This window comes from Rattus norvegicus, chromosome 2, assembly GCF_036323735.1.
Source record: "Rattus norvegicus strain BN/NHsdMcwi chromosome 2, GRCr8, whole genome shotgun sequence".
Lineage (NCBI taxonomy): Eukaryota > Metazoa > Chordata > Mammalia > Rodentia > Muridae > Rattus > Rattus norvegicus.
The window spans coordinates 207245020-207272462 of NC_086020.1; the positions used below are offsets into that span (position 1 = coordinate 207245020).

At 41.2% G+C, this 27443-nt stretch overlaps 2 protein-coding genes across 11 annotated transcripts in view; one reads left to right on the plus strand and one right to left on the minus strand.

Annotated features, from left to right (window-relative positions):
• The window catches only part of Sass6 (SAS-6 centriolar assembly protein), a 31945-nt gene extending 13124 nt beyond the window's left edge, over positions 1-18821 (plus strand). Inside the window, exons 1-12 of one of the 7 annotated variants that reach the window (XM_063281940.1) lie at positions 3-1085; positions 1199-1318; positions 4860-5051; positions 7380-7574; positions 7676-7768; positions 7845-8024; positions 8352-8433; positions 9133-9269; positions 10637-10765; positions 14958-15055; positions 16648-16742; positions 16838-18821. In XM_063281940.1, the coding sequence (XP_063138010.1) occupies positions 1214-1318; positions 4860-5051; positions 7380-7574; positions 7676-7768; positions 7845-8024; positions 8352-8433; positions 9133-9269; positions 10637-10765; positions 14958-15055; positions 16648-16742; positions 16838-16941 (1410 nt within the window). In that variant the 5' untranslated portion in view covers positions 3-1085; positions 1199-1213 and the 3' untranslated portion in view covers positions 16942-18821. Of the gene's footprint in view, positions 1-2; positions 1086-1198; positions 1319-4859; positions 5052-7379; positions 7575-7675; positions 7769-7844; positions 8025-8351; positions 8434-9132; positions 9270-10033; positions 10576-10636; positions 10766-14957; positions 15056-16647; positions 16743-16837 lie in introns of those variants that run through there. The other 6 variants (NM_001415058.1, XM_063281937.1, XM_063281938.1 and 3 more) reach the window with 6 other exon arrangements.
• Positions 18822-19061: 240 nt separating this feature from the next.
• The window catches only part of Mfsd14a (major facilitator superfamily domain containing 14A), a 41800-nt gene continuing 33418 nt past the window's right edge, over positions 19062-27443 (minus strand). For 2 of the 4 annotated variants that reach the window (XM_063281103.1, XM_006233223.5), the window contains 4 exons: positions 23663-23775; positions 22257-22354; positions 21322-21485; positions 19062-20393 (listed from right to left, as the gene is read on the minus strand). In XM_063281103.1, coding sequence (XP_063137173.1) covers positions 20187-20393; positions 21322-21485; positions 22257-22354; positions 23663-23775 — 582 coding nt within the window. In that variant the 3' untranslated portion in view covers positions 19062-20186. The remainder of the gene's footprint in view (positions 20394-21321; positions 21486-22256; positions 22355-23662; positions 23776-27443) is intronic. The other 2 variants (NM_001329200.1, XM_063281104.1) reach the window with 2 other exon arrangements.

Here is a 27443-nt window from a genome sequence, read left to right on the forward strand (position 1 = left end):
ATTCAAATTTCATTTTGTTTTTGTAAGTAATTAAAAATTGGTCCTGAATTCTTTCTAGAATTAAAACCAAGCCTTTGTGTATCTTCTTTCAAAATAGATTGCTGCTGGATCTCCACTTTTTGTTCCTCTTCCCTCCCAGTTAATTATCTTAAATTGATGCTTTCTTTTAGATATTTAATTCCACCCAAACATTTCTGCCACCCCTAACACCTTTTCTAAGTCATTATTAAGTAAGACATCATTTAGCATCTATAACTTACTCTCTTTCCTTTAAAAAAATCACTACTCTTTTAAAGTGTGTGTGTGTGTGTGTGTGTGTGTGTGTGTGTGTGTGTGTGTGTGTGTGTGTGTAGAGGCATGTGTATGCAAGTGGAGATCAGAGGACCATTTGTGGGTGTGGTTTCTCCCTCCCACCATGGGTATGCAGAGTCAAACTTAGGTCAGCAAGCTTGGCGGTTGCTCTTGTAGGCCCTTTCATTTTACTCATCTTGTCTGGCTTAAAATGACTTTTCAGTTCATATCTCCTTTCCCTTCCTTCCTGTGTTAAAACTGGAATTGGTCCTTTGGGTGCTGGAGAGATGGCTCAGCAGTTGAGCGCACTGGCTGTCCTTCCAAAGGGCCTGGAGGCTCAGTGTTTGTAACTGCAGTTCCAGGGGATCCAGACATAATGTAGGCAAAATAACAATGGGCATAAAAATAATCTATCTCTCCCCCCCCCCCCCGTGTGTGTGTGCGTGTGTGTGTGTGTGGGTGTGTGTGTGCATGCTTGTGTCTAGCATGGTTTGGGCCATACCCACTGCACCTTTGCCCTTGGCCTTTGAAGTCCCTTTGAAAGCACTGGATAAGAAAGCGCTGTAGGCTTTCCTGTGCAGTCGGCCGGGGACCTGCCGCTGTGCTTAGGCAGAGGAAGTAAGCCTAGGAGACTGCATATGCCCACGCCCTCCTCTCCATGTCAGAGGAGAGGACCGGGTGCTGAAGAGCTAGACGACGGGGAAGGTTACGTTCCTCCTGTGCGCCATTGCCGCTCTAGAACTGTTTCTAGTCTCATCTTGCCTTCCTGAATTCATCTGTGGGAAAATCTCTGAGTATGTACTCAAAAGCTGAAATTTCCATAATACCCTTTTAAGTACTTTGTTCTAATCTGAGTGTAGCATATTCAAGAGGCTGTCCTAATATGTTGTACCAACCTCTAATACAGACACTCTCGGAAAAGATGCAGGAACTAGATAAGTTGCGGAGTGAGTGGGCCTCGCACACAGCAGCGCTGACCAATAAGCACTCCCAGGAGTTAACAAACGAGAAGGAGAAAGCCTTGCAGGTAAGAACACTAAAGGCCATTGGAAAATGCCATTTCTAAAATTAATCTTAGTTATTACATTGGTTATAAAGTAGTATACACTTTAAAATTTTCAAATGTCTAACAAGTACATAAAATCAAAATTAAAAGCCTATTTTTCAGTCTTACTACTAAAAGATTATGTAGTGAGCCTAGGCATTTTTTTCCTAGTTAGTATTTTTTCTTTTACTTACCCACTTTATATCCTGCTCACTGCCCCTCTCCCACAATCCTTCCCCATCCCCCTTCTCTTCTGAGCGAGTGGGGGCTCCCTGGGTAACCCCCACCCCAGCACATCAAGTCAGCCCAGCTAGAAGAGCATATCCCACAGATAGGCAACAGCTTTTGGGATAGCCCCTGCTCCAGTTGTTCAGGACCCGCATAGAAGAAAACCAAGCTGCTCATCTACATATATATGAGGAGCCCTACAATGTAGGCATTTTATTGTGCTGTTTCCCAGCCGTTAGACCTCCATGGTTAGTCCTTCCTTAAGATCCTCATTGATGCTCAACTCACTGCAGAGAATTTGATGTACTTTTGTAGACTTTAAAGTGCTGTGCAATTTAAAAATAATTTGTTTATGAATTTGTAGAAAGCAAATTATAATTATAAATGTCCATTTGGGGTTTATCCTATGCTAATATAATTTTATGAAATATATTGATTATAACTTTTTTAAAAACTTACCATAATAGGTACTATTCTATATCAGTTCAAAGACTTTTTTTGATGTTACAACAGCTGTTATTTGTCATTCAGATACAACTTAGGTTGACTTTTTGCCAAACTGGTGGCTCCGAAAGTTTGGTTACTGTGAGTCAAACTGCATCTCAGTGCAGTGAGCTTTCCGCTTACATTGTGACATCCATGTAAAGGTTTATACATACTTGTCACCAAAACGGCTCCGTGACATGGGAAGCCCAAAGGTTATCTCCTCTTACTCATCTTGGCATTTGTCCCCGACAGGCACAGGCACTGAAGGGCCTGCATCAGACCCTCTGAGGTCTGTGCAGGAGGCTAAGCCTCTTCTCGCTTGACTTTTACTGTTTCTAATCCTTCTGTGGATTACCTTCCCCTCTACTCCGTTTGCTGTTTTGTAGAGAGATGTCATTCTTCCCGTCCATTTTATAGCTTTACTAATACATTTTAATGCACTAATACTATCTAGTTATTTGCCATTAAGGGTATAACTGGATTTTTGTTTGTTTGTTTGTTGTTTGTGACAGAGTTTCTCTGTGTAGCAATCTCGACTGTACTGGCGCCCACTCTGTAGAGCAGGCTGACCTCAAACTCAGACACTCACCTGCCTCAGCCTCCTGAGTGCTGGGATTAAAGGCATGTGCCACTCCTAATTCCCAGCACAACTGGGTTTTAAAATAAGTATAATTAAAATTTAGAATATTGTGTTACCTTTAAGGCTTCCTTATGTGCCTTCCAGTCTGTGCTACTCTTTTAGGATGTCTCGGGTTTCTATACTGTGAAGAGATACTGTGACCATGGCAACTCTTTTTTTTTTTTTTTTTTTTTAAGATTTATTTATTCATTATCTATAAGTACACTGTAGCTGTCTTCAGACACACCAGAAGAGGGCATCAGATCCCATTAGATGGTTGTAAGCCACCACGTGGTTGCTGGGAATTGAACTCAGGACCTCTGGAAGAGCAGTCAGTGCTCTTGGCCAGTGAGCCATCTGTGCAGCCCTTATAATGGAAAGCATTTACTTGGGACTGGTTTACAGCTCACAGGCTTAGGTTTATCAGCAGCATGGTAGCATGATGGAAGACACGGTGTTGAAGAGGTACTGAGAATTCTGCATCTGGGTTCATGGGCAGCAGCAAGAGAGAGTGAATCAGGGATGCACTTCTGCCAAAAAGGCCACACCTACTCCATAAGGCCATACCTCTAAATCTTTACGAATACTGCCCATCCTTGTGAGCCTGCGGAGGACATTTTCACTCAGACTGTCACATGAGGTCACCTTCCTGACTGCGGCCATTGTTGCTTGGTTTTGTTTGTTGATCATAAGTTGACTCAAATAGCATGTCTCTGTATTGTTTCCTTCCTTGACAGCTTTGAAATTCAATTGTATGGTTTCCTTTTATCATTGTACAGTGTTTTATATATCTAGACTGTGACTTATTTGTTTTCCTATTGGCTGGCCTTTGAATTATCTGTGCTATTTTGTTGTTATAGATTAAACTGATCTGATCAACCTACTCCATTTTTTTTTGTGCAGATATACACTTCCTGTTCTTGGGCACAATTTACTGCTGAAATGACTGGGTTCTAATACAGGCATGTGCTTAGCTTTAGCAGAAACTGCCTGTTTCCAGTGGAGGTTTACCCTGCCACTCTGGTTTTATAATAGTACCACATGATAATGAGTACTTTTTGTATGCATACTGACCAATGTGGTTATGTAATGCCCATTCAACATGCTCATTGTTAAATTATCCCTATTAGGGGTTGGGGATTTAGCTCAGTGGTAGAGCGCTTGCCTAGGAAGCGCAAGGCCCTGGGTTCGATCCCCAGCTCCGAAAAAAAGAACCAAAAAAAAAAAAAAAACCCCTATTACTATTTTTCTTAATTACTTTTAGGAATTATTTGTATATTCTAAACATTTTGTTTGTTTGTTTTGTCGGTTACTGGTGTCACTTAGTGTCTATAAGGAAATCATCCCACAGGCTCTTTCAGGACACTGAAGCATACAGAGGCTCACATGTCTCATTCAAAGTGTCATACTGTGTACATATGACTTGTACACATTTAACTTTGGACTATCACTAGATTATTTACAGTGTCTAATACAACATATGTGCAATGCAAACAGTTGTTGAACAGTGTTGTTTAGGGAATGATGGCAGAAAAATCTGCACATCACAACACAGATTAAACTACATGGTTCAAGAGTGAGCCACTGGGTAACTGACACTCAAAGGATGAGTTCTGAATGACTGAGATCTATGGCAGAGGGCTATAGCACAGTGTTGCTGCGTTCCTCCTCTTCCTCCTCCCCTTCTTCCTCCTCCTCCTCTTCCTTTGAGACAGGGTGTCTCTGTGTAACCCTGGCTGTCCTGGAACTCAGAGATTCTTGTCCTCTACCTTCTGAATGCTGGTGTTCACCCCATACCTGGGTCCCTCCTTTTTTTTTTTTTTAATCTACATTTTTATTAAACAATATTTGTGACTGGGAATTTTTATATATTTTTATTCCTTACAAGTATGACTATTTACTTCTCTGTCTCCATCATTCTGGTTATGCTGTTTTAAGACAGAGTCTTGTGTAGCCCAGTCTGGCCTCAATCTTGCTGTATAGCAGAGAAATGACTTTGAAATTCTGATCCTTGGATTTATACATTCTCAGTGTTGAAAATTACCTTACTTGCTCTTTCATGAAATCTGTAATTGATACAGACTTTTTGTAAGCAGGGAAATCTGAAAATGGTGAAGGAATTATGGTAAAGAAATTTTTTTGATCTTTATATTTCTGTTCTTTCTTCTTTGACATACTGGTCTATCATAGACACAAGTTCAGTACCAACAGCAGCATGAACAACAGAAAAAGGATCTGGAAGCCCTCCATCAACGAAATATCCACCAGCTACAAAACAGATTGTCTGAGTTAGAGGCAGCTAATAAAGAGCTCACCGAGAGGAAGTATAAAGGAGACTCCACTGTCAGAGAACTAAAAGCGAAGCTTGCTGGTGTGGAAGAGGTATTAGGTGCTGGCTGCTGTTGCTGGGTCGCTTGGCTTTCCATTGGTTACTGTGCTGCTGGATGGGTGCTATTCCCTGAGGTGCTCTGCACAGAGCTTTTGACACTGCAGTGATCATCTCTCTCACTGCAAAGAATACAGGGATTAGCAACGTGGTGACAGCTCGGATCCAGGACAGAACAGAGACCGACTGGGCGTTTAGCTTGGGGTTGGAGTATTCAGAAGAGCAGCCCTCAGATTCTTTCAGTTCCTTTTAATATTACCTCAGTGTCCGTGTCTCACAGAACTTTGTGTTGACCAGTTTAGTCTAGCAGCTCTGTGAAGGAGAATGACCAGTGAGAATTCTACTGCTAGACAATAGCTGTTGCTTACTGAGCATGCGCTAGGTAATGGAGTGTCTGGAGTGACTTCAGACATTAACCCGGCATTTAGGTGCCCCTCTTAACCTCATTGTCCACAGAATGAGGCCGCAACACAGGGTTCTGCTATTTGCTTGCCCCCGCCAGTCAGGGGAAGAGGGTTGGAGCCCATCTGTTGTTTGCCTGTCTTTCTTTAGCGCACACAGAAGTGTTTGTTTGCACTGTGGGATTTAACCCAGGGCCTTCTGCGTGCTTGGCAAGTGCTCGTCAGTGAGCTTCAGACCTTGCAGCACATCAGAGAAATGTAAACAGTGTTGGCGTTTGCCACAGCACATTTGTGGCTGCCTTGGCACTAACGATAGTCTCTATTGGTAGAAGTCATTTTAAGATTTATTTTTATGTGTTTTGAAACAGGGTTTTCTGTGTCCTGACATTGGCTTTAGACCTCTGATCTCAGTTTAGCTTACTTAGTGTCTGGACTAGCAGTATGTACCTTTATTTCTGATTTTTGTTTGCTTCCTTTGTTTTTTGAGGTAGAGTTTCTGTGTATCCTGGAAGTCTTAGAACTCTGTAGACCAGGCTAGCTTTGAACTCAGAGACCTGCTTGCTTCTAACTCCTGAGCGATGGGATTAAGGGTGTAACAGTTGGGTTGCTGTTAGTTTATTGAGAAGTGATTTATTCTAGATTTTGAAATCTATTTTTAGTTAACAGTTATTTGCTTTATTCCTTGCTTTAAATATAAACCAAAGAAAAATTCAGAAATGTTAACATATTTATTGACATAGAAAGTAAGTTTAATATAAGAAGTAGATAATAAAATTACACAGTATGGGGCTGCGGTTGAGAGCACTCGTTGCTCTTGCAGAGGACCCAGGTTCTATTCCCACTGCGCAAATGGTGGCCCATACTCAACCCTAACTAAGTTCCAATTTAGCGCCCTCTCTGACCTTCTAAGCACCAGGCATGTATGTGTTGTACATACACACATGCAGGAAAGACACTCACTTATACACATAACAAAAATAAATCTTACAGAGAAATTACACAGTATCAGCTCCCATTCTAAAAGACCATACCTATAGTCAACCAGAAATACTAATTCTACAACTGTAACTCCCACCCCTGGCTACTCTTAGATTCAATCAGTAAGTTATAAAATTCTTGTTATACACTTTAAGAAGTTACAATATGTTTTTCATGAATCAGAATTGTTTTGTCTTCTTGGCATATTTGAATTAATAGTATGTTTTACAGTTGTGTCCAGATCCATAACTCACACACATCACTGGAGAGGTTTCCATGGCTTTTATAAAACATACTTGAAGTTCAAGATTAATAAAAACTGTTTTTTTTTTTTTGGATTGAGATAAAAGATTTATGTAGTTCACTGTGGAGAGAGACGCCACTGGCCTATCCTTGAAGCCTTTTGGCTTTTAAGACGTCTTAGTTTTTTTAGAAAGTTCTTTTTAAGGTAATGAGAGGGGGTTTTGTTATTGTTTTTTAAATATTATTTATTTATTTTTACTTATATGAGTGCACTATAGCTAACTTCAGACACACCAGAAGGGGGCATCAGATCCCATTACAGATGGTTGTGAGCCACCATGTGGTTGCTGGGAATTGAACTCAGGACCTCTGGAAGAGCAGTCAGTGCTCTTAACCGCTGAGCCATCTCTCCATCTCTTATGTGTATGGATGTTTTGCCTATGTGTATTTCTTTACACAATGTGTGTACCTTATAACCGTGGAAGCCAGAAGACATTAGCTTTCCTGGGACTCAGTTACAGACTGGTGTGAGCTGTCATGTGGGTGCTGCGAATTGAACTGCGTCCTCTGGGGTGGGGGGTTTGGTGCTTTTATCTGATGAACCATCTCTCTGGCCCCAAGACACCTTAGTTTTAAATAACTCAACTGGCTCATTTCCTTTTACATGATGCATAATAATTCCTTCCCCCAACCAACCTCCAGGAGCTGCAGCGGACCAAGCAAGAGGTCCTTTCTCTGAGAAGAGAGAATTGTACTCTGGATACTGAATGCCACGAGAAAGAAAAGCATATTAACCAGCTACAAACAAAAGTGGCCGTTTTAGAACAGGAGATCAAGGATAAAGACCAGCTTGTTCTGAGAACAAAAGAAGCATTCGATACAATCCAAGAGCAAAAGGTCTTTTGTAAAAGTTTAAAAATAAATAGATCACATTTCCTACGTGTCCTGGTGATGCTTCCCATGAACAAAGTGTCTTACTTGTGTTCTGTTTTTCCTAGCAGGTGGCTTTAGAAGAAAATGGTGAGAAAAATCAGATACAATTGGGAAAACTTGAAGCTACAATAAAATCATTATCAGCAGAACTTCTAAAGGTTTGCTTTGAAATGTTTAGCCAAATATTAATATTTCATTTTGTTACGTAAGTACTTATATGAGGCTTTCTCATAGGCGAATGAGATTATCAAGAAGTTACAAGGAGATCTTAAAACTCTGATGGGTAAATTGAAACTGAAGAATACAGTTACTATTCAGCAAGAAAAGCTATTGGCTGAGAAAGAAGAAATGCTACAAAAGGAGCGAAAGGAATCACAGGATGCTGGGCAGTCTCTTCGGGCCAAAGAGCAAGAGGTGGTCATTGCCCCTGCTTCTCTGCTAGGACTGCTTTGTATACACTTAGTGAGCTTCCCCATGTAGACTGAAGCTCAGTTGTATGAAGACAATTGTTTTGTCCTTTTTTCCCCTTAAACCAAACCCCACTAGGTGAGGTAGATGTTAATACCCCATTTTAGATGTGCAGAGTGGGTAGGTGTGGACGCCTGTAATTAACTGTTTCCCTACATAGTTGAATTGACGTCTTCATTCTCACTTAGCTGTGGTAATAATCAGTCGTTGACTTAATAGCACACATTGCATTAGTCTCCCCTCACTTTGACTCATTCTGATGTTGAATTGCAGGTATGCAGATTACAAGAACAATTAGAAACTACAGTTCAGAAACTTGAAGAAAGTAAACAACTTTTGAAAAATAATGAAAAATGTAAGTAATGTTATATTCTTCTGTAAAGAAAGCTTATAGTTTTGTTAACTTGAAATTTTTATTTGAATTAGTAAAAATGCAGGTAAATGAAAATATTGTTATATAAATAATTTCTGTTTTCATTGCTTATTTTGTTGTTCTTTTGTTTGTTGTTGAGTCAGGGACTCCATGTATAGCTTTTTGCCTGCTTCTTGCCTCCTGAGTACTGGGACTAAAGGCCTGTAACACCGTGCCTGGCAAGACGAAATGTTAATGGAACGTTTCCTCAGTTCTAAGACTCCTAATTGGGAACTTTACATGCCTGAAAGATACTATTAAAGAAGCAAAAAACTGTCAGAGATTTTGGGTTGCAGAAGTAAGTCTTGGGAGAGCCATAGAATAAGAAGTCCCATGTGGCTCTTGATAAAATTAGCATCTTTAACTAGAAACATGTATTCAAGCTTACATTGGATGACCATGGTATAAAGCAGCTGTGGAGACTGAATACTACAGAAAACTACTTAGAGCTGATATCATCCTGCACCCTAGTGAGCTGAGCCTTTGAGCAACTAAGGCAGAAAGACCATTAATTGTGGACCTGCCTGGGCTACGCTGAGACCTGTCTGAAACAAAACAAAGGGAGAAAAGTACTTACAGTAACTTATTTAAAGAAATAAAAGCTAAAATGAAATTCTTTTGCTTTTTATTTTCCTATTTAAGTAATCACATGGCTAAACAAAGAACTAAATGAAAACCAGCTGGGAAGAAAGCAAGACACACTGGGGGCCTCTGCCACCCCACCCACACATTCTGCTAGCAACACCGTCAGAAGTGGGCTTTCTCCCAGCCTGAATGTGGTAAGCCTGTGGCGGGAGCGATGCTTCCCAAGACCGACAGTTACCCAGGAGGCGGTGGCATGTATTGCAGCTTAGACATGCATGTTCTTTTTTTTTTTTTTATTTTTTTTAAATTTATTTTATTTATATGAGTAGACTGTGGTTGTCAGACACACCAGAAGAGGGCATCAGATCCCATTACAGATGGTTGTGAGCCACCATGTGGTTGCTGGGAATTGAACTCAGGACCTCTGGAAGAACAGTCAGTGCTCTTAACCGCTGAGCCATCCCTCCAGCCCGACATGCATGTTCTTAACGAGGAGGCTGCATTTCAAGAGCACTCTTCATGCCTTTACGTGATTGCGAGAGTGTGAATGTATGAATATTCTCATATGTGTACACTTACAACGTGTAAAGGGCATACTTTATAAGATTTTCTTTAGAAATCATTACTGAAACATAAAATACACATGAACACACACAGAGAAAGGATTGTTTTGAAAACTTCAAGCAGAGAAAATTCAAGATTTAGACTCTTTAAGTTTGGAACTACTATAAAGAAAAGCCTACACTGATTTGGTAGCAAACTAAAGGGTTGGGTAGCTTTATTAACATGGGTTTGTTGGTTCTGGAGTCAGAGTGAGCATCCTGAGATAGACATTTGTAGCCAGCTGCCCTTCTCCCCAGTACGGGGAGATGAAAAGCAGCTCTTTGGATCCAGGCGGTGGCCTGGCATTGCAGGATGGCAGGTCTGAGAGGGCTATGCATGCACCTGCTCATTACAGCTGAAGACCTAGACGTTCCTCCTGACACAGCAGTTACACAGGATCATCATCAGCTGAGTCAGCAGAAATGCAAGAACACTCCAGTCATCGCTGAGCACAGAAGTTTGCTAGGCTACAGAAAGAGGCAGCCCTTCCTGTCCTGCAGCTGTAGTTTCTCTATGGAAGCACTTTTTCAACTTGTCTGTTTGTAGACACTAGCCCTGTTTTTACCCAATTTGATAAAATTATTTTCTCTCTGAATGGACTGTAGATGACTCTTCTGTCATTCTTCCTCATACCTTCTCCGTCAGTAAGGCTGGATAAACCAAGAGGCTTGGTAGTCTTTGTTTCACCACCATTTATTGGCAAGCAAGCCCAGTGGCTTCTTTGACCTATACTTGCAAAGCTAGTCTGGAAGGCCCTCTAGAGATCCCACACTTTGGTTATTAAAAAGCAGAATTTTATGCTGTCTTGCTAGAGAAAATTGGCCTCCGAGATATTACTCTTAATTAGTAATTATTGCTAGCAAACACTACTACTACTAGTTCAGCAAATACTGCCAATTATATTTTAGAAATATATATATTTTCTCATCTTCAGTCATTTTTATATTTTGCTTTTTAGGTTGATAGTAGACTAAATTACCCAAGCTGTGGAATTGGCTATCCTGTCTCGTCTGCGTTCACATTCCAGAATGCTTTTCCTCATGCAGTAGTTGCCAAAAACACCAGCCATCCAGTCTCTGGACCAAAGGTAGACAAGTATAATGTGTTAGATGAATACTGACTCTCCAGTATGTGCTTAAAGGAAATGCATGCACAGGATGCCTGCAACATCGCTGCAGCTTATAAAGCCTGGCCAGCAGTCTGCAGCATCTTGGCTTAGTCCCACGCACCTCGCCATTCTTCCTCATTGGTTACTAAGTCCACAAGCTGAAGAGATTGCAACCATCATACTACCAGAGTCATTTCTCATTCTGTTGTCAGAATTTATATGTTTGTAAGGCAGGCTAATAGCCAGCGAATTCTAAAGAAGAGTTTTGGCCATGCTTCTCAAGTGGTACATGAGAAGCCATCCTCCCACCCTTGATTTTCTAGCAAGTGTTTTTTGTATTCAGTTTAAGTGTTGATCATCACTATTACAACTAATATTTTCGTGCCTAGTTCCATGCTCTTATATGGGCAAAATGGGCAGTCTCTGTTGTTTGTTTTGTTGTTTGGACATGGGTCTTGCTGTATTGTCCTGGGTGCCATCTTCCTGCCTCAGTTCCCAAGTGGCTAGAATTAGAAGGACATGCTCATAAGTGCATGCGTGTGTGCGTGCAAGTGTGTGTGTGACAGTGGGGCATTCAGAAGACAATTTGTGGAAATCAGTTCTCTTCACCCCTGTTAGGTTGCAGTGGTTGAAGACCCTCAGGCTTGGTGGCAGGCGCTTTGTCCAGTGAGCTACCTCACTGCCTCCCCACCCCATGTCTGCGCTCTTCTCAGAACCTTTTGTTTTATGATCGCTGTATTTTCTGTTTGTAAAGATTTGTCTTTCTTCATGTGTGCCAGTGTCTGTGGAGGCCAAAAGAGGGTGTCCATCCCTAAAGCTGGAGTTACAGGTGGCTGTAACTAACATGGGTGCTGAGAAACACATTCTGGACCTTTGCAGCAACTCAAGGACTCTTACCGCTGTGCCATTTTCTCCAGCCCCTGCATACTTTTCAAACCATGAACCCTCAAGAGTAAAGACAGTGAAAAAAGCATATAAGTTGAATATTTTACTAAGGGTATCTCTGTTTGTGAATTATATCCTTATCCTATCCTATACAACTCTATCATTTATAGTATACTTTATTGCTTGAGATAACAGCGGTAACCAGAGGTTGAAGCAGAAGGCTCAAAGCCAGCTTGGGCTGGGCATTGTGCTCCACATCTTTCGTCTCTGCACTCAGGAAGCAGAGGCAGGCAGATCCTGTGAATTTGAAGCCAACCTGTTCTGTATATCAAGTTCCAGACAGCTGGGCTGCATAAGTGCTTTTATATTTAAAAAGAAGGGGGAGGGCGAGGGGAGGGACAAGAGAAGAGTGGTAGGAAAAAGGAAGGAGGAAGGAGGAGGAAGAGGAAGAGGAAGAGGAAGAAGAAGAGGAAGAAGAAGAAGAGACTGCTTACTGTATACTACCAGGAGTTTGATACTTCAGGTCTCCTGCATCCTTCCAAGACTGAATCGTCAACCTAATTGTAACCATTGTAGTTGATGAATGGAAGTGTCTCATCGTGGTTTTAACTTTCATTTTCCTACAAGTTACAGAGAGCTAGGTGTGGTGCTGCACACCTTTAATCCCAGCACTTGGGAGGCAAAAGTAGTCTGATTGATGTTAGAGGCAGGCCTGGTCTACATAGTAAGTTCCAGCACACCTAGGGTTACATGGAGAACATGTCCCCTAAAATAAAAGTGGCTGGGTTTTCATGTTCCCTATTGCCCTCAGAATATCTGTTTTGTGAAGTGCTTTTTTTCAATTAAACAAACAAACCAACCAACCAACAAAAAACAACCTGGTGGGAGCTGCCTGTCTCCACTGTGTCATTCTGGGTGGACTCAGGTTATCAGGCTGAGGGGCAAGCACCCCAACCTGCCGAGCCGCCTTATCCGCTCTGTTTCCACACACAGCAGTTTACTGACAGGTCTCTCCGTATATGTCCCCACCAGAGGAGTGATTGGACATGTTTCTGTTGCTTTGTGTCTCTTTTTCTCATCTATTTCCCCTCATTTGTGTTTTATTTTAGGACAGAGTCTTACCATGCAGCCCAGGCTATCCTTGAATTCATGTTTCTCACGCCTCAGTCTGCCTGAGTGCTGGGATTGCACGTGGGAGCCACCTTGCCCATTGGCTCCTTTTTATATTGTAGATGGACTTTTGGATCATGGAACTTTCATCATTCTTTTGATTTATTTACTTCAAGTGTTTAGATGTTTTCCCTGCTCAGCACTTCAGCTACTAAGTTACATCCTTGATGTTTTTAGATAGGGTCTCGTTCTGTTTAAATCCATCCATCCTCTTAGCTCCAGCTTCCCATTCCTCAGCCTCTCAAAAACGGTCAACTCTTCCCACACCGCTGTGCCCAGCTGAGATTATGATTTCCCTGTTGGCTCCATTCTGCTGTCGAAACTAGTAGCCATTGAGTATTTTCTCTTTTCAGTTTGAAAATTCTGTTTCCTTTCCTTCTTTTGTCCCCTTCCCTTGGTGCTGAACCTGGAGCCCTGTATATGCCTGGAGGTCCACCAAGTTTGTATGTCCTTAAGCCCTGTGGGGTTTGGGTTTTTGGGTTTTTTTTTTTTTTTACATTTGTCTTATGAGTGTTTGTTCTGCTTAAAGCACAGTTATAATAGCTGCTTTAAAGCATTTTCTTGCACTCTGATGTTTGTTATTCTATGGTGGTATCTTTTGTGTTTTGTAAATTTGCTTAGATTTTCCTGGTTCTTTGTTAAGTAGTCTTGGATTATATTGGATTATATTCTGGATAGTTTTTTGTGAGACTCTAGAGTCTGTTCCAGTTATAAAGAAGATACTTTTTAAAAAGCTACTCAGTTGCAGTTTCAAGGTCTTTCTTGTCTCCATAGACTGTTTGCAGTGTCAGCAGGCTACTTTATCTGTCTCCATAGACTGTTTGCAGTGTCAGCCGGCTACTCTATCTGTCTGTCTTTAGCTGTTTGCAGTGTCAGCCCGCTACTTTATCTGTCTCCATAGACTGTTCCCAGTGTCAGCCGGCTACTCTGTCTGTCTTTAGCTGTTTCCAGTGGGATTTGCTGTGCTCCTTTTATCATCCCAAATGTGCAACATCTTGACCTGTGAGCAGAACCCCTACAGTTAGTTTCCAAAATCTGTGACCTACTGTTGGAGTCAGATGGGGCACACATGTGTGGTTTAGAAGATTGTTTTGTGTATTTGGCCCTGAGAATCAGTTTGTTTTTTAAGTGTGCTGGGCCCAAGGGCCACCACTGTGATTTCATTGTATGTGATCTGTGGGTTTGTCCTGGTCCTGTTTGCCCCTAGTACTTTATATCTTTTCCTTGATCTTCTTGGTTTGGGGGAAGTGTTACTTTCAAAAATGAGAGAAAATAAGAGATACTTGTGTTTATCTTATTTTGCTTAAGGTAGTGTCTTCAATTTCTGTCAATTTTGCTGTAAAAAAAATCAGTCTTTCTCTCTCTTCCTTCCCTCCCTCCCTCCTGTGTGTGTGTGTGTGTGTGTGTGTGTGTGTGTGTGTGTGTCTATGTCTTCTCACATACACCGTATTTTCTTCTTATATGTTAGCGGGCACGTAAACTGATCCTGTCTTGACTGGGATGAACTGTGGTGCAGTGAACATGGGTGTGTTTTCTCTTCTGTACTCTGGCTTTGATTCAGTTTGGTCTACACTCAAGAAGGAAATAGATTCATAGTAATTTCACATGGACCGTTTTGAAAAGTGTCTGTATTGGTCTTAACAGCAACTGTGATAACTTACATCCTCACCAACAGGCTATGAATTCCTTACTTATAAAATCCTCACCAGCATTTGTTAATTTTTTATTTTCATAATTGCCATTCTACCTGGAGCAAAAAGTTACTCCATTGTAACTTTAGCTTCCATTTCCTGGTCCTTCCAGCACATGGGACGTGGGCATGTGCTACCAGGCAACTAAGCCTTGGGCAGTTTCAGTCCTGTAATTGACCTAAACGCATTAGTGTTCACGTCACGGTAACTGTGGGGAGAATCGCGTATATTCTTCACCTTGGCCCTTTATCATGGGAGCTGTTTTGGTGAGGAAAAGTCAGGTTCTTAAGCCTCAAAAGGATGTGCTTGTGCTGTAAAATATAGGCAAGATCTTTATTAAAATATTTATCCAGAAGCAAAACCTAAGCACTCAGTTGAGCATGAACGGCCTCAGCGCTGAGCTCATGAGCTGTGCTTCTCCTCAGGTGCAGTTCAGCTTGCAGCTGACAAAGCAAAGCACGTCGTCGGGAGATGGGCAGCCGGGAGCGGCTGTTAACAGGTCTGCTTCAGCTGACAAGGAGAAGTAAGTACGCAACAGACATGTATACGGTTTATTGTTCTCCTCTCTAAAAGTCAGTTTTTAGAAAGATTTAAGTCTTAAGTTTTGCCTGTGTGTATACTTGTACACAACACATTTGTCTGGTTCCCTCAGAGGTCAGAAGAGGTTAGCTGGATCTCTAGAACTGGGGTTACAGAGGATTGTAAGGTGTTGTGTGAGTGCTAGGAACCCCGCCCAGGCAGGCTTTTCAAGGACAGCGAGTGTTAATATTACAGCTCTTTTCTAGCACTTGAAGAGGCACATTAAAATGTCGGCAGTGTCAGGAGGCCCCATTTATCTGTGACTTCTTTTGTTGAGACGGGGGTCTAACTGTAGCTCTTGCTATCTTGTAAGTGTAGACCAGGATGGCCTCAAACTCAAGAGAAATTGCTTGCCTCTGCCTCAAGTGCTGGGGTTAAAGTGTGCACCACCAAGCCTCGCCTATCCTAGAATATTTTAAGCTAAAAATTTAGAATTATTTTTAACTATGAACAAGTGATTTCTCTTATATGTGGTTTTAAATTATTGGAGTCCCCCATAGATAATATATACAAGATTTTCTTGTAAGACTGCTTTTACAAATATTTGGATCTGTTCATAGAAATGGCTTTTAAAGCTAGGTGTGGTGGCGCACCCACCTTTCCTTTCACCACTCAAGTCTCAGGAAGAGGCTGCAGTCAGTGGGCTCCTCAGAGGGCCTGGCTTTGATCCCACACCCATGTGGCTACTCCCACGCTTTGTACCTCACCTTCTGGCCTCCAAGGGCACTACATACGTGCACAGACATGTATGCAGGCAAGACACCCAGACATTCACATACAATAAATTAACAAATATACATGCACCAAATTTAATGATACTCTCAAATCAGTTATGTGTTTTCCCTGTCATGTGTCACACGTGCCTTTTTCTGTTCTAATGGTATATTGTATGGACTCCAATAAACTCAAGGTAATATTCTCAGCATAGAACTTGGTTTCTTCTGCATTTTCTCATCCCATGTTTGCCATGAAATTTATATGTTGTATATATATATAAAATCTTACAGTACTCATAGAATTTATTTCTCCTATAGTCTTTATCCCAGTTTTTACTATAAAGTTCGACCTTTTCTAGAAGATATTATATATAAATAAGTGTTTTATTTGCTTAAGACACAGTTTAAGTCTCCTTTAATTGAAACATTTGAGACCAGCACTTGAGATTTCTGAAGCTTCAGAATTTTGAGATATTTGAACACACACACACACACACACACACACACACACACACACAGAGGCAATTATCTTAGAATGGGATCCAAGCCCAATAGATTGATATTTTTCCTTCTCACAGCCTGCAGGTATGGTATGTAGGTTTTTTTGTTTTGTTGTTTTTGTACATCTGTCTCACCTAAGCCTTCCATAAAGGGAGGGCAACACATGTGGAGTTGTCAAGTTGGGGGCATCATGTGATCACTTAGGTGATCAAAAAGTTTTGTATTAAGATATTTTAGAGCATTTTGATTTTGTTAACTAGGAACATTCAACAGATAAAGTGAACAATAAAGTGAAAATTAAAACAAATTTTTTTTAAAGTGGTGAAAATTTAGGATTGGAATCCAAATACTTGAAGAAAAGAGAAGATAGCATTCCTTTACGTGGACTCAGCCAGAATCTGTTTAGTAATTCAGGTGAGGAGACCTGGGTACTGCACATGTATGATGTTGCTTCATTAAATGTGCCTAAGACTAAAGTAGTAACAGGTTATGTGTTTTGTCTCTTGCAGACCATCAGAAAGATGGCATGCTGGGAGCGCTGCAGACATCTTCCAAACCCACAGTCCTGCCCCCATCTTCATCGTATTTTCCTGGGCCATTACCAAGTAGTTAATCCGACACCTTTCACTGCTTACTGACAGTTTAGAAACTCAAGTGACTTAACAGACCATTAATAACACCAGTCTTTTCTTGTTCCTGTTAGGTCATTTGTATCCTTTATAATAGTGCTGCCATTGACAAACTTAGGACATTGATAAGGACTCTGAGTAAATGGTATTTTTTTCTGTGAGCACAACAGAATATTTAAAAAAAAAAAAAGTCACTGAATTGTATCGGATTTTTACCAGTTGGTCTGAATAGGGACACTAAATCAAAGATAAGCCTGCAGAGAATAGTAGTAACAAGCTGAAGAAGACTTGTGATTCATACTATCATTTCTGTTATTAAAAAATTATTAATTTGCCACCTGAGAGTTGGGAGGGCTTCCACCTGTGATCATTGGTCTTTACACTGAGTTAGTATACTACTTTCAAAGGGTTTTTTTGTTTGTTTTTCTTTGAGATAGGGTCTATTATGTAGTTCAGGCTGCAGAACATGCCATGTATGTAGACTAGGCTGGTCTGAAATCCAGATCCGCCTGCCTCTGTCTCCCAACACCTGGTATGTACTACTGAGCCTGATTTACACAATGTATTTTGGTTTATTCTTTCTCCTCTCAGGTGCTCTCCAATTTCCTACCCACCCAATTCCATATTTTCTCCCTTAAAAAGAAAATTAAAATAACCAACCAGTAAGATAAAAATATCAAACCAAAACCAATGGATTTGACCTTGTGTTAGTCAACAACTCCTGGGTGTGGGTGTTTGGAATTTGGCTGATATACTCGATAGTCTTAAGCACTTTGAGTGAAAGTTAAGTATTCGTAGTGAGCGGATTATTTTCTCTGACATGTTTGATCTATGAAATGATTTTATATAAAAATTGGGCAGTATATTTACATGACTGAAATGCTTTAGTCGTCTGGGCTGAGCATAGTTGATTTTGACACTTCCATACAAGATCATCAGTGGAATAGCACCATAAAAGTTTTTATAATATACTTTTACAATATTTGTGCTCAGTGTTAATAAAGCAGGCAAGTTAACTATTGGAAGTTACAACTTTCTCATTATTAAAAACTTCCAAGAATTATTCCTTGGAAATTAAGTAGTTTCAAAAAACAAAACAAAACCAAAACTAACACTCAGTAATCTTAGAGGTCTAGTTTTGTTTTCTTGTTGATAACACCCCAAATCTTATCTGTAAAATGTAACAATCATGTGATATTTTCAAAGTTTCAAGAGGCTGGCGAGATGGCTCGGTTGTTGATTAGCACTAAATATCTTTCAGAGGACATGGGGGTTCTAGTCCCAGAACCCACATGGCAGCTCATGATTGTATGTCACCCACAGTGCATCAGGCATGTGGTTTCTAAATATACACTGTTGAAGACATTTTGAGACTGAGACATATTAACTATGAGGGCTACAGGAGAACAGGGATCTTTAGTCTCACTTTCAGGATGATAGCATCTGCCATCTATCTTCAACAAGGAAGGGCTGAAGTAGAAGTTCAGTGATGTAAGGCTATTGGTACAACTACTTGAGAGCACTTATTCTGGAAAGAAGCCTCTTGCCAGCACAGGACTGTTGTAAATACTGTAAAGTAAGCGTCAGTGCTTGCGGCCGGCTTTGGGAAGGGATTAAGACGTATCTATTAGCTTTGTGAAGAGATACCCTCCCCTTACTATTTATAAACATTTCCAAGATAGGCTGTTGGTGAGCTGTCTGTGCTAAGTGTCCACCACACGGATAGTGCTAACTCTCTGCTCTACCTCTCAGCTTTTGTTTGAAATTGTTTTGTATAACTGTACATGTGTTAATAATCAAAATGTTGTTCTTTGCTATTTCTGAAAACTGTGACCTTTGTTAATAAAGCACTGAAACCTCAGAATTTTATATATCAGAAGCATGTTTAGAAAATAAATGACTGACTTGCAGTGTCTGCCTAGGAAATGAAGTGTTTCCAGGTGACCTGCAAACTTTGTATTTTTATCTTCAGGGTTTTTGGTTTTGGTGAGGTGAGGGCAACAAGTGGATTGCAGAGAAGGTAAGGTAAGACTTGCTACTGTAAAAAGCTTATAGTAACAAAGCCTAAGCCAGCCTTACAGGGAGGGACTCACAGATCAAGACCTTTTTAAAAAGAAAAAAATCATTAAAATATTTAATTTTATTAACAGAATATTTACATTTGAGACCTTATTTAATCATAGTGAATGCTCCAAGTTTAAAAAGCATTAGGCAGTAACCACACACAAGATGAAAACAGTGTAAACTATACAATACTTTATGTACATTTTTACAAAGTAACACTTTTTTAAATAATATAACTGGACACAAAAATATACACTTTAGAGAAATTCACATCAGTAATTGTATAAAGCTCTCTTCTAGGGTCCTGAAAATTTAGGACAAACATTAGCTCTGTAAATAAAGTGTTACCGTGACAGTCCTGAAAGGCCACTATATATATTTATCTACATATAGATATCACATTGACATTTTCAAGGCTACCAGCTTTACTATAGAATTTTTAGATTATGTATTCAAGTGTTGAGGTCCTTATGATTATGCAAACATCAAAGGAATAGTGGAATAAGAAGCAGAGCAAATTTACACGAATTGGGCCAGAACACGGATGCACAGGCTCTGGCTGCCCCAACTTAGATCCTCAGTGGCTGATATATTCATACTTCAGACAGCAGTGTAAAGGTTTTAAATAAAATTATGGCAAACAGGCTTGAAACATGATTCTGATTTTCTACAATTTTCACAAGTTCTTTTAAATGCAAACAATTCTTTACCATTTCTTTATTCTAGTGCATCTGCATTAAGGCTTTGAATTATTGACCCAAGATTTTACAATGACTCAGGTTTTACAATGTTAAAGCAAACAGGTCCATAACCATCCCGCCTACTGTGTCACTGAGTCAGCATGAGCAGGTAAAGGCTGAACACCTAAGGAAATGGCAGAGACGTGCTGACAGCGGAGTTACATATATAGCTTTAATTAAAGATGTGTAATAAAACAGTTTAGTGGCAAGAGAGTGGTGCTAATATAAACAAAAGGTTTCTTTTCGAAAGAAATTGTAACATCTTTGGAAAACTGTCCGGTTCTTTCTTTAGTTCCCACGGAGTTCATGCAGGTATTTCTTAAGACAATCTTAAAGTACATTGGAGATGGGAATGGAATGTACGTCCAGAACTACAGGTGAAAACTAAGACCTGGGTGAGCTGAGAGAAGTCTTCCTGATTTCAGTCACACATTCGTGTCCTGGAGTAAAGGTTCTTTGGCCTCTCCTGGCGCTTGTGTACTGTGAGGATGGCTGTGACCACCACAATGCTTCCTCCAACTGCTGGACCTTAAACTTAAATTAGTATGCTCCGGAATAAACAAGGCAACGAGCAGAGCCAGCAGTACTGAGCAGGCTCCAAAGAGGAAGGGGGGACCAGGGATGATGGAATTCTGAGGAAGAAACAATAGTTAAAATTTTTGCATAAAAAACCACCCCTCCCCCCAGCTTCCAATAACTCAGCTCAGTGACGGCTTGCTCAGGTTTTTAAGTCAATGACTTCATTAAAGCAATGAGCTATAAATAACTTTCACTTTTCAGGCGAAACAGTATTTTTACTCTTATTGTAAAATCCTGCCCACAAAAATTGGCAAAGTAACTTGGACAACTGTGGGTGGCTTCTAGCACAGCCTGACAACAGGCCTTCTGTGCGTCTGCACTCAGTTACTATTCCCCGAGCAGGAGCGGCCTTGGAGTCACACCACACATGCTAACAACACACCTGCAGAGTCGGTTACTCAAAAATACAGTATCGCTAACCATAAAAAGAAATCATTTTAATTTTAGCCCAAATCACATTCATTCTGGGCAAAACCCTCCAACTGTTTCTGCTGTATATGGCCCACAACATTAAACAGGCTTGCCTGGGGGAACTCTTTCTTAATCAAGGAAACTGAAGAGCTGTTACTATTGGCTCAATGGTCCATGTGGTTTGGTGTTGGTAATTACAGTTGGGAAATCAAGCAAGTCGACAAATGTCTAACATAGATAACCGACATTCCATCCAGAGCAAATGACAGCAGTGCACTCCACTGTCAGAAGAAAGCAGTATGGAATGGACAAGTGGCGGCCATGCCATTAGGTACAAATTGACAAAAATAGGGTTTCAAATGGTTTTTCATTCTAATTTTGCAAGGTGCTACTCAGAAGAATAGTCTCTTAGGCTTTAACTTTTAAGATTACTTAAGGCTTATTCATGCTAGACAAACACTAACCAGATTTAATATCAGAAGCAGTTTTATACAAAAGCTGTTGTTTTCAAAAAATATCCTTTAATCCAGCCAAATAAAGAGAACGTTTGATGTGTGAATGAAGGCTTACCTGTTCAAAGTGGTGCTGAGGGCTTGTGTTTGTCCCCAGGTCTGGCCCTGTGATTGGCAGTTCTTTAAGTTCCACATGGAATATGTAGAAAATGAAGCCATAAAGGGCTGGTCCCAGACCATTGCACAGTCCTCGGATTCCTGTTATCATTCCCTGAACAACACCTACATGTGTGAAAAATCATTTAGCACATTATCCTTTTCCTACTCTTTAAAAAACTGCAAGTGTGAAGTGAATCTGACTGGGGGTGTGTGATGCTCCAGCGGCTTACTCCAGGGTACTCGGTGCTGTGGAGAGACCAGTGGTCACCGCCCTTTGCAAATGCAGCCCAGCATAGCACACAGGACGAACTCCGGGCAGCAAAAGCATTTGGCTCTTGGCAGTAAATCAGTCAGGAACCCACTGTCCAACACATTAAAACTGTCAAGAAGTTTGCTACTATGGAGTGATTCTCAATTTCTCCAGGGTCATCTTTCCAAATGAAATTGCAACTTCTTTTTACCACAGGCCTTTCCTTCCTCATTTTACTGAATGACTGCCTCTTTCTCTTAAAACCAGGTCACTTTAAAAGGATTTTATTAAAGGTTCTGGTGAGCCTTGGAGGAATATCTTATCCCTAGCTCCATCGACCATTATGATGAGTAACTTCTTCCACATGCCCCTGCTGCCATCCTCTCTCTGGACCAACAATGAGACCAAGTCACCAACCCAGTGGCTCAGATAAATTCTTTAAGATGTTTCTGTTGGATATTTTGTCACAGTGATGAAAAAGCCACAAACAGCCAAACATTCAATATTTAAAAGAGGATAAGTGACTGATGGTCACTGGAATTAGTATTTCAGAACCTGCTCCACCACAGGCAGCAAGCCTGGGACACTCTAAAGATACACTTGGACTTAGTACTTATGCACTAACAGGACTCTGACCCACTCACCCTGTTGATCGGCATCAGCAGTCCGTGAAACCAGGGCACTAACAGCTGGAAAGGTGATGCTAGACATGGCTGCCACTGCCCCAGCAGCCCACATCATCCTGTAATCAAAGCAGTGAAACACACTTTACTATTGTGTCTCCATTTTTCCTGTCAAATGAAACCAAGTCATCCTGACTGTGCAATGGCTGTGTGGAGAGAGAAGTGTGTTTCTCTCTTCCTCTAAGCGGCTCCGGGCTCTCACTTAAAGGTGTAGCTCAGGGCTCAGGTACTCTGGAAGTAGCAACTACCAGTTCACAAAAAAGGTGTGGTACTTTTTTGTAAAATGTTTCAAACGGTATGTGGAATAATCTTTGTGTTGGGAGTTGAGAAGTTACGTTGAGGATTATACATAAAATCAATAAAAGAAAGATCAAGTGTATTTAAACACCGAAGCAGCAGTCTTCCAAAGTTCCCATGGATTTGCGATTCATCTTAAAGGTCATTGAATGACTGTAAGGTGGGGAATAGAGGGTGAGTAAGCTGGATGCTCCTGGCTTGTTTGAAACCAATGCGTCACATTTGTGGGCACCCCTGCAAAGGTTGGACTGGGAAACATTACCCACTGAAAGACATTGTTGCTGTTTACTAATACCCAAATCCAAAGAGGAGCTGGGCAACCCAACAGCAACCATCCCACAGGACACAACCATAAGAGAATGAGCCGGTTCCGGGGCCAGGAAGGAAGTGGGCTGTCGGTGAAGAACACTAGCTTTTGTTTTGTCTTTTTTAACAAGGAAAACAAAATATGTAATAAGGCTGTTAGGGCTTTGTTGCCACAGACTCCTGTGCTGTCTCCTAGTAACAAACTGATTAGATTAAATGCTCCTCAGAGATTCAATAGCTTAATCTCACAGGGAGAAAAAGCCAGTATGCAGCCTTAAGCACTCTAGAATCTATAAATATATGTGGAAACTGTACTGTGCATGCCTAAAGTACAGCAAGAAATAGGTTCGAGTCAGTAGCTTGGCTGAGAAGAAACCAAGGGGCAGGACTGGGCGTGGTCGTGCACACCTGTAGGAATCACTGAGGCAGAGGCAGCCTTAGCTAAAGAGGGAGCGTGTCTCAAAGACCAAAAGAGCAAAAGCACCAAAACACCTTTTGGTAGGGATGTGGCTGTGGGCAGGCTGTCCGTGCTCCTAGATGGTCCCACTTCCAGGCAAGACACAACTGGATAGCACTATTTTAGACTCTGGGTTAAGTTCACACAGACCGTAAGTCTATGACATTGGGAGAGAGATGAGTAGGAGAGTTGGAAGAGTATGAGGAGGCAGACAGTAGTGGACTGATTTAATCAAACTACATCACACAAATAAAACTTTCAAAGAATATAAAAAAAACTAAGAAAACATCACAATATTTATACCTACCAAGGTTCTGAACCAAAGCCGTACCATGCCAGCTGCAATATTTGAAATCCCAGACCGAGTAAGATGGTATTCTTATTTCCAATTGACCTCATGAGTAAACTCAAGACTATGGTCTGAAAGACAAACACAATTATCACACAGGTTTTATTCTTTTTTTTAATTTGCACTATTTCCAGGAATTAGTTTTCTCCATGATGGCAAGTTCCTTTACCCACAGAGCCATCTTGCTGGCTCCTACCACAAAGTTTCAAAAAAAAAAAAAACAACAAACAAAAAAAAAAAAACCCCAAAAACCCAAAAGTGTCTTCCCTCCAATGAATACCTCTTAACACAGTGTTGTTTTGGCTGACCCGTGCAGACTCAGAGCTAGAAAGCTCCAGTCACACTTTCTATCTCCTTACTATAAATAAGGAGGACAGGAACACTGACAAGAACTCCTGATGGAGATGGCCATCATGTAACAGCCTGAAGGAAACTTCAAGCCAAGTGAGCCCTAGTGGTGACCTGAATGAGAATGGCCCCCATTCAGTCACCTGTTTTCAAAACTTGGTCCCAATATTGGTGGAACTCTTAGAAAAATATTAGGTATGGCCTTGTTGGAGGAGGGATCCCATTGGATGTGGGCTCTGGGACGTCCCAAGTGCCACCACCATTCTCAACACTGTCTCCTGTGTGGACAGACAAAGCTCTCAGGTACTGCTTCAGCACCATGCCTGCTTACCAGCTGCTATGTTCCCCACCATAACAGTCATTAACTCAGCCTCCACAACTGTGAACCCCAGATCAAACTCTCTACAAATTGGCATGGTCATAGTGTCTTATCACGGAAATACAAAGGTAACTAAGATATACCTCAATGCTATCCTATGGCCACCTACAACTTCATCTAAGGCTGTTGTTGAAATCATGAGGACTCTATGAACTATGACGTATGATTCAGGAAAATTATATTTAAGAGCACAGACTTTGAAAACACATGATGGACCATAACCCTTGAGATCCTGGGTGAGTCTACTTCAGGTTTTTTCTTACCAAGTGGAATAAGAGCAGCAATTTCAGGATTCAATACTGGATGAAATGATCGTTTACATGAGTGCTTAGAGCTGTGCCTGGCATATAGGAACATTTAATAAATGGCTTTATGAGTATATGGACATTCCTATATTTCTAATGTAAATGAAATCAGCATGGATAGGGAATCAAAACTAATTTTGCTATTTTTTTAATGTATTCATTTATTTTATATATATAGGTACACTGTAGCTGTCTTCATGCACATCAGAAGAGGGCATCAGATCCCATTACAGATGGTTGTGAGCTACCATGTGGTTGCTGGGAATTGAACTCAGGACCTCCAGAAGAGCAGACAGTGCTCTTAACCGCTGAGCCCTAACTTTGCTATTCTAACTAATGCAGAACTCACCACACAAAATGGCTAATAAGTCACCCAAATCACTCTCATTACTTCTTGAGATATCAGATGATTAGAGTGTAAGTTGAAATTTAATCATTTAACATTTTATGAGGTTTGGTCACAAATATGCTAATTAAAAGCAAATAAAGCTGTTTTTAGTATAGGTGTGTGATGACTAAGGTCTCTACCCTGAGGCTAATGAGAACTGACCTATGTTTGAGGCCAGCCTAGACTACAGCTGAGTTCTTGGCCAGCATCAGTTAAAATGAGTCCTTGTCCCAAAGGATTCTTAGAAGGATTTTTGAGTGAGAACCCATGACCACTGAACCAGGCCCCTAGAAACATCGGAAGACTCAGATTTCTTCTCCAAGACTTTGGTAAAAGTGCAGAGCACACAGGACTGAGTCCCCAGGACTGCCTACCCTGTGGGATTAGATTCTCGGTAACCACTCCACAAAATGCCCTACCCAGCGGCTTGCCAGGAGAAATCAACTCACGGAACAATGATTGGATAATGGTAGTATTTCACATGTGTGTGAAGATTTCAACTTTTATTTCATCTAATAACATTTTGTGTATGTTACTTCCTTAGTGCTTGTGGGCAGACAATATTACAGATGACAACTTACATATTAGGAGGTCTTAGATCTATAAATCAAGCATTCCCTCAGGAACTTGTGAACTCGCCTGTCAAAAGGAGTCACTTCCCTTGCCTCTGGCAAAAGGGACATAAGGCTCACCATGGACCTGGGTGCACATCAAAGCTCATGCTGGCCTCCAGGCTCCTCAGTCCCTGTTCACAAGTATCCTTCCTGCCCCCACCGCATTCTCTCCTCCTCACAGCACTGTTTCTAGTCGCTCTCTTGTTAGTCCCACTTTGTGTGCCATCTGTTTCCCTCTCTTGCTGCTGGACTCTTCCAGATGCCTTTGACATTCTCTAATCTGCAATAAAGACTTTCTCCAGTGAAACTGTCATTTTGTAGTTTCTTCACTTCCCCCTCTTGCTTTCTGGGAAAATGTACTCAAGACTACCCCCAAACACAGCACTTACCCCTCAAAAATCCTGCTTCCTCTTAAGGCTCTGGAGCAGTGATTTACAACCTCCGTAATGCTGCTACCCTTTAGTACAGTTCCTCAAATTGTGGTGACTCCCAACCATACATCTATTTTTGTTGCTACTTCCTAAATGTAATTTTGCTGTTGTTATTATAATTGTAATGTAAATAGATGACCTGTGACCCCTGTGGGGTCATGACCCACAAATTGAGAACCTCTGCTCTAGCAGCTCACAGGGCAGAAAATAGGCCCTCAACATTGGTGCACCCCAGAGTGATAAGCTCTGCTAAAATAAAAGACAGTCACCTTAAGGAAATGAATCCCCACAGCCTGAGGTAGGCACCCAGCTGAAGGGTGAGCTATGGGCACAGGCATGCGCTCATCAGGAATGTGAGGCTAAAGAAGCTGACACTTCCCAAAGGAGATCATGACTACCCCCAAAACCTGCTGAAAAATCAGCACCTTACAGCCCATCACTCAATACAACTGCAAATACTGTTACTTTACAGAATGTATGATCTTTCATTTAAACTCAAGAAAGAGTTCAATAAGGGTGACCCTGGAAACACGGCCATACCTGCTATATTGCTAGCCTGTTTACCTTGCAAGTGGGAGTAAAGGTAAATGTATTTTCTTAAGGCCACTAGAAGTCATTCAAGCCAAAAACAGAATCCAGAAATACTGTTCTCTTCCCTGCCCGGGGCCACATCCTGTGTGTAATCACTAAGTCAGACTCAGGGTAAGAATCTCTCCCACCCAAAGACTAAAAGAGCCACTTTGATCACTGTTACCTGCTGGGCTTCCAAGACCCCTGGGAATTTACTGCCGAGCCCTGTCCCCTTCCCCACCCCAGCAGTGCCAAGTCGGCCTCTCTGCTTTCTTACTCATGCACCAGGAGCACTCGCAACCTCGGGGCATTATCCTCTTTGGTCAACAACTCAAAGTTCTCCTCCTCCGGTTCTATCTCCATCTCCATAGCCAAATGCCACCCTGTATACTGAGTACTTCTCAAATCACCCTTACCATAAAAACCTTTCCCCAAGTTTCTCCACCATTTCTCCTGTTCTTTAAAGTTATGTTGGAAACATTACTTGTTTCCTATACATCTTGTCTCATTCCCTAGAACATAAAGTCTAGATAGCAGGAATCAATACCACTGCTCAACCAGGGTCTGTTCAGTACTGTAGATATTCAGTGACTACTTGAAGAGTGAATTCAGAACAAGGAGTCCTGATACAAATCAATAAACTGTCATGTTATACATCACATATTGACTACTATGTATCAATTCAAACAGTTTGATCAATTACT